The sequence below is a fragment of the Myotis brandtii genome, unplaced genomic scaffold, assembly GCF_000412655.1.
Source record: "Myotis brandtii unplaced genomic scaffold, ASM41265v1 scaffold151, whole genome shotgun sequence".
NCBI classification, from domain to species: Eukaryota; Metazoa; Chordata; class Mammalia; order Chiroptera; family Vespertilionidae; genus Myotis; species Myotis brandtii.
Window position 1 is genome coordinate 7232 of NW_005355461.1, and position 11221 is coordinate 18452.

The following is an 11221-nucleotide window of genomic DNA, read 5'->3' on the forward strand; positions in this document are numbered from 1 at the left end:
CGAACGCTGCTCCTCACGCACCGCGTGGACACGATCGGTGAGGGGCCCGGCCGCTGTGGCGCTTTGCGTAGGACGCACGTCGCGAACAATCAGTCCCCTTCTCCCCCCTCCCGTGCCTGGTGTGGGCAGCCTGTTCCCTCCCGCAAGGCTGGCGAGGATCCTGGGGTCGGAGGTTTTAGCCTGATTTGTGCCTCGCGGAACAGGCGGGCCGGGTCGGCACTCCGGGTCAGCTGTGCCGGGGACCACGGACTGTGCTGCTGCGGACAAACGCGGTTGCTTAGGAAGATGTGGGGGCGGTGCCTCGGGAAAGGGGGAGACTAAGAATACGGTGCTTGCTGATAGCTTCTGATTGCATTGCTGCCGGTTAACCTTGACTCGCTGGTTGCTTTGGGTAAAGAGTGAGTTAGCATTATTAGTCATCGTTTACCTTTAGTTGCATTCTACATTTCTGCTGGATGTTTGTTCCCCAGTTTTGTGATTGGTTCCCTCCCACGCCTGCCCCGACCAGGGCCGGGGATAGAGCCTCAGAGCCTTCAACTGAGGTACATGCCCTTGGCCGGCATGGAACCAGGACCTTTCAGGCCACCGGCCAATGCTCTATCCACGGGGCCAAATCCGCTAGGACCTAGATATCTATCTATCTATCTATCTATCTCTCTCTCAAGTATATTGATTTTAGAGAGGAAGGGAGAGGGAAAGAGAGATAGAAACAGTGATGAGAGAGAATCATGGACTGGCTGCCTCCTGCACGCCCCCTACTGGGGATCAAGGCCCGGACCCAGGCATGTGCCCTTGACCAGAATTGAACCTGGGACTCTTCAGTCCGCAGGCTGATGCTCTATCCACGGAGCCAAACCAGGTAGGGCGCTAGATCGCTCTCTTGCATCATGCTAGATGCTAGCCAAAACAGTGTCTGGTAAATGATGCATGCCTATGTCTTTCCTCCTGAATTTTACTTAAGAGTGAAGATCAATTAAAATATTAACTGTGTTTTGTAAAAGTTGTGAATAAATCACATATTTGTATACTGAAATACGTTTTTAAAATTGCCATCCAGGTCATAACTGTGGAGAAATATACACTGTTTAACTGTGATTCGTTTGGAGAGGAACGATATGATTTCCCCAAAAAATTACTCATTGCTTATAGTACTACCTTTCAATAATAATAGCAACAAAAATCTAATGAACAAAAAAGTATTATTGAACTAAAGTGATCATTATATAGTATATTATGTAGTTCTGTCAGGGATAAAGGAATTCCTATCAAAACTCATTATTATTCTCAACAAAATATAAGTTTTAAAGTAAATATATTTCAGAGATACTTTAATAACTCTTACAGGTGACCTTAGTGAATAACAATTCTATCTTAAAATCAAGGTTTTATTTCCTAAGGTAATTCGATATAGTGGAGTATTAGATATTTCTGCGTGACCTCATAAAGATAGCTTTGGCTTAGTAGGTTGAACTGCAAGATTTGTCCTGCTCTGATTCAGTCATACCATTTGCCAATGGTGAAGTCAGAGGTGGAAAGAAAGTCTTCTATTTTCACACTCACCTGGAAAATAAAGTTTTTTGGCAAAGTTATATTTTGCCTTTCACCATAAAAGAGACTAGCCTTCTGAGCCTGTCTAGTCTATGTTGTATCATTTATGCATTTCATGGAGAATATTGTCCATTAAGAGGCGGTTAGACTTTCTGAATTTTATTCTAGGCTCTGCTGTGTATTATCTGGGTGACCTTGGCAAGGGACAGTTTATCTAAGCTGTCACTTTCTTTCTCCATGAAATAGAAGTAATAGTATCAACTTCATCAGGTTTAAGTCAGAAAGTTTAAGTTAGAAAAATACATGCAACTCACCTGGGATAATGGCTGGCCCATATTAAGTGGTCAGTTGTTAACTGTTTTACCATGAGCTTTTCTACATAGCTGACTTAAATTTTTTAGTAGAGTGAAAAATTTACTGATTTATACATTTCTACTACCACTGCCCACCCCAGGTACTGGTGCCACACTTGGGATGTTAGTAGCCTCTATTTAAGAGCACAGATGATTTAGTAGATCTTATTCCAACTCCAAATGATTGGGAATGAATGCTGGCTTCCTGGAGTTCTCTGTTGAGAAAAATTTGGAGGACTAAGCAAAAGAGAGTGACATGTTCAACTATGCCTATAAGGAGAGAAGCTCTTTATAGGCATACATTTCTTTGAGAAAAAGTTTTCAGCAATTTAAAAAGATGAGGATTTCTTTGCATTTGACTTTCACAAACGTAAATTTTATAAATAGGTTTATAATATAGTTACACTAATTTAATAAAGTGCCTAGAAGTTCTCTAGTTTAAGGATATAAGAAAGTGGAGCCAAGCCAGCGTGGCTCAGTGGTTGCACGTCAACCTATGAAACTGGAAGTCACGGTTCGATTCCCAATCAGGACATATGCCTGGGTTGCAGGCTTGATCCCTAGTGCGGGACATGCAGGAGGCAGCCGATCAATGATTCTCTCTCATCACTGATGTTTCTGTCTCTCTTTACCTCTTCCTTCTTCTCTGAAATCAATAAAAATATATTTTTTTAAAAAAAAGAAAGTAGAGGAATTTCAATAATTTCTGGTATTTTAGGTGTTCTGTTTTTTCCCCCTTCTGTGTATGAGGAGACTCATTTCTGGAGATCAAAGTTTGAGAACATGTCAGAAATTAGTAGGATTCAGAAATTTTTGTAAAATTAACTGATATATAATGGATATTAAAAGCTACATCATTATCCCTGGCCCAGTTGCTCAGTTGGTTAGAGCATCTTCCCCGATACACCAAGGTTGTGTTTGATCCCCAGTCAGGGCACATACAAGAATCAACCAATGAGTGCATAAATAAGTGGAACAACAAATTGATGTCTCTCTCTCTCTCGCTCTCTCTCGCTCCTTTCCTCTCTCAAATCAATTAAAAAATAAAGGTAAGTCATTTTGATGAGTAGCAGTATCCAGACCTCCAAATAAGACTAGAGAATTTTAAAGAAAAGATATAAAATATGGTTTTTACTTTGAAGAAACTTATAACTTAATTATTTCTGCAAAATAAGCAAAAAAGAAAACAGATGGCATTTATAGAAGATATAATTGATTATAACAGTGAACCAGTGCCAAGGTACTTCTAAAGTATTCTTGATTTGGAAAGGTTTCATGAGGTAAAGATTTCAAAAACCACATTTTAAAGGAAAAGGCAACCTAATGAAATAAAATATGCATCAAGGAAAAGATTGAAAGGAAACTACAGGCAAGAGTTTGTCTTCCAGAATGCCCTGAATTATACCCTATTGGGACTTTGGAATTTTCTTTTTAGTGTTTGTTTCAAGTCTCTTATTTTTTTATCACATGAGCTGATTCTAGCCACTTGTACAAACAATTTTCTATTGCACTCACTATTGCAAAGTGCTCATATATTTATTTTGTCTATTTTCTTTAGGTCAGATGTCCTGTAATCCTTCCTTTGGTGGTATCGGAAAGGGGCATTTAATGAGGGAAGTGGATGCTTTAGATGGCCTGTGTTCCCGAATCTGTGACCAGTCTGGTGTACATTACAAAGTATTAAACCGGCGTAAGGGACCAGCTGTTTGGGGTCTGAGAGCTCAAATTGATAGGAAACTCTACAAACAGAACATGCAGGTGAGAATAAGGCACAAAAACAGGAAAGATTGTAGTGATCACTTAACTGTTGTTTCAATTTGCACTCTCTTTTGACAGAAAGAAATCCTAAATACACCACTGCTTACGGTTCAGGAGGGAGCTGTAGAAGATCTTATACTTACAGAACCAGAACCTGAGCACACTGGGAAATGCCGTGTCAGTGGTGTTGTTTTGGGTATGTACTAGTTATAGATGATAATAACAGAATCAGGCTCCGTGTAAGCAATTTATTTCAGAGCAGAGTATGGGGATGTTTTACTTATTCTAGGAAATTGTTGTGTTTTCTCTTTATGAATGAGGAAAACTGTATAAAAAGATCATAATTCTTTCATTTTGGCATTTGTGAAGCTTAGTCAAATTATGGGCTCATCTGTACCATGTGTAGGACTTTAGCCTGAATAATTGTGTCTTTTTTCTCTTGGTTTTTCTGTTGTACTTTTTATTTTTCCTAGTTCTGACCTTAAATCTTTAAAGCTTATATTTATAAGATTATTATATGTTTTATATTAAAAAGGATTATGTATTAATTTTTTAGTCAAAATAGCACATGCACCTAACTTTTATAAAAATCAAGTAGAATTTTAAAATGTGTATAGCCCTAACCGGTTTGGCTCAGTGGATAGAGCATTGACCTGTGGACTGAAAGGTCCCGGGTTCGATTCCGTTCAAGGGCATGTGCCTTGGTTGCGGGCCCATCCCCAGTAGGATGTGTGCAGGAGGCAGCTCATCGATGTTTCTCTCTTTTCATTGTTTCTAACTTTCTATTCATCTCCCTTCCTCTCTGTAAAAAATTAATAAAATATATTTTTTTAAAAGAATGTACTTAGAAAAATGTGTATAGATACATGTTTGTTTTCTGTATCCCCTCTATAAACCTAATAGTTCAGTTTTTTTAACTATCACTTCTGATCTATACTTAACATATTTCTCAACAATAAGCTTATATTTTTACCCCCTAAGTTATCAATCTTAGACATTATCTATTAACTTTTTTATGGTAACTCTCTTTATTTTTTTATTTTTTAATATATTTTTATTCATTTCAAAGAGGGAGAGAGAGATAGAAACATCAGTGATGAGAGAGAATCATTGATCGGCTGCCTCCTGCATACCCCCTACTGGGGATCAAACCCACAACCCTGGTATGTGCCCTTGACCGGATTCGAACCTGGGACCCTTCAGTCCGCAGGCCAACACTCTATCCACTGAGCCAAATTGGCTAGGGATATGGTAGCTCTCTTTTATCCCCTGCTTTCCTTCCTTCTGTCCTTCCAATATAATTATACCATAAATTTTGGTTGATAATATTTATATTATTATGATTATTTGAATATTGTTCACTACAGATTCAAGTAGTGTATTATGTTTGTTTTCTTTTATATACATCTTTTTTTTTTTGCCTTGGGTTAATAATTGCTTTATTTTTTATTTACTTATTTTACCTGTGTACCTGACCAGTTCAACTTTTTCATCAGAAAAAAACTCATGCCCTGACCAGTTTGGCTCAGTGGATAGAGCGTCAGCCTGCGGACTGAGGGGTCCCAGATTCGATTCCAGTCATGGGCATGTACTTTGGTTATGGGAACATCCCCAGTAGGGGGTGTGCAGGAATCAGCTGATCGATGTTTCTCTCTCATCGATGTTTCTAACTCTTTATCCCTCTCCCTTTCTTTCTGTAAAAAGTCAATAAAATATATATTTTTTTAAAAACACTCAGTGCTCAAATAATTTATCAATTCTGTAGTTTTCTGTAATGCTTCCCTTCCAGAAATATCAACTTCTGAATCCCCCACAATTTACTGCTATAGTCTGGACAATTGCTCTCTAGGCCTTCTGCACAGATGTCATTTTTGTTGTTGTTAATCCTCACCCAAGGATGTTTCTTCCATTGATTTTTAGAGTGGAGGGGGCAGGGACCCAGGCACATGCCCCTGACTGGGAATCAGACCCGAGACCCTTCCATGCAGGGCCAATGCCCTAGCTGCTGAGCCACATCAGCCAGGGCCACAGATGTGCTTTTTTTCTTTTTAATGTATTTTTATTGATTTCAGAGAAGAAGAGAGAGGGAGAGAGATAGAAACATCAATGATGAGAGAGAATCATTATCAGCTACCGTCTGCACACCCCCTACTGGGGATCGAGCCCGCAACTCCAGCATGTGCCCTTGACCAGAATCGAATCCGGAACCCTTAAGTCCACAGGGCGATGCTCTATCCTAACTGGCTAGGGCCACAGACGTCCTTTTGAGACTTCCTTTTACTACTCTGCTGTGTTACATCATCCCTTATTTCCTGGAACTTCAGTCTGTCTCCTTATCTGCACACCCCCTACTGGGGATCTCGCCCGCAACTCCAGCATGTGCCCTTGACCAGAATCGAATCCGGAACCCTTAAGTCCACAGGGCGATGCTCTATCCTAACTGGCTAGGGCCACAGACGTCCTTTTGAGACTTCCTTTTACTACTCTGCTGTGTTACATCATCCCTTATTTCCTGGAACTTCAGTCTGTCTCCTTTTTACTTCCCCATTTTGCTGGACTATATCTTCCAGTAGCTTCCTAAGAAAAGATGCTTGGGAAATAGGTTGTGTGAGTCCTTGTATATCTATAAATGTATTAGTCTCCCCTTAGACTTGACTCTTAATTTGGCCGAGAATAGAATTCTAGTTTAAATCTTTTTTTCCCTGAGAATTTTGAGTCTTGCTCCATTTTCTAGCTTCCAGTTTTGCTGTGAAGATCAGTGCATATTTACTTAAATTTTTTTGTATATAGACCCCCCCCCCCCTTCTAAAAGCTTCTAGGATTTTGTATGTGTCTCTGGTGTTCTGAAATTTTAAAATGATGTCCTCAGTGTGGTCTTGGTTCATTCATTATGTACTAGGTGTTCTCCTGAAACTAGAAATCTGTGTCCTTGATATCTGAGGTATTTTCTTCTATTATTTCTCCATGTTCTCTGGTAACTCCTATCCTTTCCTGGATTGGTCTTCTAGGTTTTTTTCTATTTGTACATTTTGTCATTTTGTTGTACTTTCTTAGGAGATTTCCTTAACTTTATTTTCTGAATCTTTGTAATTAATTTTTTAAATTTATGTTTTCATTTATGTACACCAAAAGGTTGCCAGTTCGATTCCCAGTCAGGGCACATGCCTTGGTTGCGGGTCCCAGGGAGCATACAGGAGGCAGCCAATTGATGTTTTGCTCTCACATTGATGTTTCTCTCTCTCTCTCTCTCTCTCTCTCTCTCTCTCTCTCTTTCTCTCTCTCTCTCCCCCCTCTCCTTCTCCCTTCCTCTCTCTCTAAAAATCAATTTTAAAAAATGATGAGCTCTGGCCAGTTTGGCTCAGTGGATAGAGCCTCGGCCTGCCGACTGAAGGGTCTCGGGTTCGATTCCGGTCAAGGGCACATGCCTGGGTTGCAGGCTCGATTCCTAGTTGAGGGTGTGCAGGAGGCAGCTGATCAATGATTCTCTCTCATCATTGATGTTTCTATCTCTCCCTCTCCCTTCTCTGAAATCAATAAAAATATATTGTTTAAAAAATGATGAGAGGAGCTGTGCTGGAGAATCTCAACATTTACAATACAGATCTTGAGACTGGCTGGTGTTGCTCAGTGGTTGAGCATTAGACTATGAACCAGGAGGTCACAGTGCCAATACCCGGTCAGGGCACATGCCCAGTTTCGGGCTCAGTTCCCAGTAGGGGGCATGCAGGAGGCATTGATCAATGATTCTCTTTCATCATTGATGTTTCTCTCTCTCTCTCCCTCTCCCTTCCTCTCTGAAATCCATAAAAATATATTTAAAATACAAATCTTGACTTAATTTTCCTATTATAAAATCATAGATTTATTAATTTTTTAAAATGGGGAATACATATATATAGTAAACAGTTTAAAGGGGACAAAAGAACATAGCGTGAAAAGGTGGTCTCTCTCTCATCTGTCCCCCAACCAATCAGTTTTCTTCTTTAGGAACATTCCTAGTGTCTTTCTATCTGAATATACATGTATCTTCGTGTGAGTGTGTGTGTTTCACATAACAGCATATTATATACACGGTTCTGTACTTTCTTTTAAACACTTAGTCTGTGTTTGCTTTGTATCTAGGAACTATGTTTCTTTTTTAGAAGCTTGTATTTTTGTTCTGGTGATTATTTTAATTATGATTTTACATACTAAATCTTTTTCTTCTGTCAGTGTTTGTTGACTTTCCACTATGAATAGTTAATTTTATTTTATTTTCCTTTTCTGTCTTCTGCCTCCTATCCTCTTCAAATTTAATGATTATATTGTTTTTATTAGTATAGACCTTATACCTTTATTTATGTTTTTATTACTTAATTTCATATCTTTAAATGCTATGTTTTACCCTGTCTACTTTATAGGCTTAATAATATAACTTTTTTTGTAATCTGTAACACAGATTTCTAGTTTTAGGAGAACACTTAGTACATAATGAATGAACCAAGACCACACTGAGGACATCATTTTAAAATTTCAGAACACCAGAGACACATATAAGATCCTAGAAGCTTTCAGAAACCGGGGAGAATGTCATATACAAAAAAATTTAAGTAAATATGCACTGATCTTCTTCACAGCAAAACTGGAAGCTAGAAAATGGAGCAAGACTGTCAAAATTCTCAGGGGAAAAAAAGATTTAAACTAGAATTCTATTCTCGGCCAAATTAAGAGTCAAGTCTAAGGGGAGACTAATACATTTATAGATATACAAGGACTCACACAACCTATTTCCCATGCATCTTTTCTTAGGAAGCTACTGGGAGATATAGTTCAGCAAAATGGGGAAGTAAACATAACATAAAATTTGCCTTTTAAAAAAATATATATGTTTTTATTGATTGTTAGAGAGAGAGGAAGGGAGTGGGATAGAGAGATAGAAACATCGATGAGAGAGGAACATCATTGATTGTCTGCCTCTTGCACATCCCCCTCCTGGGGATCAAGCCTGCAACCTATTGGTTCCTGGGTTGACAATCAACCACTGAGCCACACTGGCCGGGCCTGCCTTTTTAAAAAAAATCCTCACCTAAGGACATGCTTAAAGAGAGGAAAGTGGGGGTGGTGAGGTGGAGAAAGACATCAATATGAGAGAGAAATATTAATTGGTTGCCTCCCATATGTGCCCCAACCAGGGATTGAACCCACAACCTAGGTATGTGCCCTGTCCAGGAATTGAACCAGGAACCTTTCGATGCACAGGACAGTGCTCAACCAATTGATTCACTCCAGCTGGGCATTTTAGCCATTTTTATTTTATTTATTTATTATTTTTTTAATTTTATATATTTTATTGATTTTTTACAGAGAGGAAGGGAGAGGGATAGAGAGTTAGAAACATCAATGAGAGAAACATCCATCAGCTGCCTCCTGCACACCTCCGACTGGGGATGTGCCCGCAACCAAGGTACATGCCCTTGACCGGAATCGAACCTGAGGCCCTTGAGTCCACAGGCTGACGCTCTATCCACTGAACCAAACCGGCTAGGGCCATTTTAGCCATTTTTAAGTGTACAATTCAGTGCCGTTAAGTCCATCCACAATATTGTACAACTGTCACCACTATCCATTTCCCGAACTTTCTGAACTTTCTCATCATCCTAAATTGAAACTGTTTCCATTAAACAGTAACTCCCCAGTACCCAAAAAATAAACCTAAATTTTCCTGTAAGGAATTGTCTGCAGATATAACCTTTATGTGTAGATTTCAACTATTTCTCTTAATTTCAGCCCCAAGCTTCATTCCTACATTCCTCAGTTTCCCATTTCTGGGCTTTGTAGGGCTAATTAGTTCATCCCCATTGGTGTATTCTCTTCAGATTCTTGATTTATAGTCTTCTCCCATTTGCTAGATCATTAATCACTTTTCCAACCACTTTGTCTTCTAAAAATATTTTGAAATGTCTCATCTTTTGGCAAGCTCTCTCCCATTCATTGTCCTTGTGGTTTTATACCCTTTTTGCCCCTTTATTTCATTTTCTTGAAGTTTCAGGAGGAAGAAGGAATTATAGGAGGTAGTCTATCAGATTTACTGGTAACCAGAAGTCTTACATTAATTAATTTTTAAAATCAATTGATTTAATCTTTTTCAGTGCTGGTATAATTTTAGGAACATAGGAATAGATGATAGTACATTATGTTCTCCCTCCCAACTTTCTTGGATTCTAGAGATTGATAAGATGTAGCCTTCTTACTCATTTGAAATTATTTCTCAAGTTTCTAAAGAGAAAGTTTTTCTGTAGTTCTAATATAAAGTAGTCACATTTCAGTTTGATCCATAGTACAATTAGAACATGATTTTTACTGTCTTTCCTGTCCTTTAGTGGATGGAAGCAAAGTATATGCAGACAGCGTGATTCTGACTGCTGGGACATTTCTGAGAGGCATGATTGTAATTGGATTGGAGATGCATCCGGCAGGACGTTTAGGAGACCAGCCTTCCATTGGGTTGGCTCAGACTCTAGAGAAGTTGGGGTTTGTGGTGGGAAGATTGAAGACTGGGACTCCACCCCGAATTGCCAAAGAGTCCATTAATTTCAGTATTCTAAACAAGCAGACACCAGATAATCCATCCATACCATTCAGCTTTATTAATGAAACAGTGTGGATTAAGGTAAGATAATTATGAAAATCTGGCTTTACAGCTAAATATTGGCCATTCACAGAAGGATACAGTAGGTCCTCAGGTTACGTCGGAGATCCGTTCCTATGGTTTCTGTGGTTCCTATGGTGCAACGTTTTCGCTGTAAGTCGGAACCCACCTACATAAGCACCCACGGCACTCACATGGAGCACATACACAACAGTAATGAAGTGAAACAGTAAAAAAAAATTAAAAGATAACAATTCCTGACCTTTACTTGTGGTAAATAAATAATAAAAAACATAAAGCACATATGTACATACGTCGAAATGATGGAACTTTTTTTTTTTTAATGGGAGATGGCGATGTAACCACAAAACGACGTATGTGGAGTCCGACGTAGCCCGAGGACTGTCTGTATAGCCTAACACACCTTCCTGCCTCCCTCCCTCACTCCCTCTCTCTTTTTCTTTCTTTTGTGATCTCTCTCTCTTTCTTTCAGTAGCAATGCACTTTACATCACTATTACTTAGTGCAAAAAAAAAAGGATCTTTAAAAGGATTAATTTGGCTGATTGGGTCATTTCTCCGTATGTTCTTAAGTTTCATTACTTCAATAACGTTGCCTATTTAAACTTTTTGAAACAATCTCAGACCTACAGAAAAGTTGCAAGGCAACTAAAACAATCTCCTATGAACAATTGAAATTCACCCATTGTTAATAATTTACCATAGTTCTCTCTCTAAATATATATCTATATGTGTGTGTGTGTATGTATATATACACACTGAGTGTCCAGATTATTATGACCACCTGACATTTGTAGGCAAATTAGCTATAATTTCGCGCTGAAGTTGCTAGAGGGCCAGACCATTATAAATAGGGAAGCAGGTTTACCACGACAGTAGAAGTGATTTTTTTTTCTGAAGATATGGGTAAACAA

At 38.9% G+C, this 11221-nt stretch overlaps 1 protein-coding gene across 1 annotated transcript in view; it reads left to right on the forward strand.

The window, feature by feature from the left end:
- Positions 1-6: 6 nt before the first annotated feature.
- MTO1 (mitochondrial tRNA translation optimization 1) overlaps positions 7-11221 on the forward strand; it is a 22550-nt gene continuing 11335 nt past the window's right edge. The window contains exons 1-4 of the mRNA XM_005861430.2: positions 7-37; positions 3460-3659; positions 3738-3855; positions 10019-10308. Of these exons, the coding sequence (XP_005861492.1) occupies positions 3465-3659; positions 3738-3855; positions 10019-10308 (603 nt within the window). The 5' untranslated portion in view covers positions 7-37; positions 3460-3464. The remainder of the gene's footprint in view (positions 38-3459; positions 3660-3737; positions 3856-10018; positions 10309-11221) is intronic.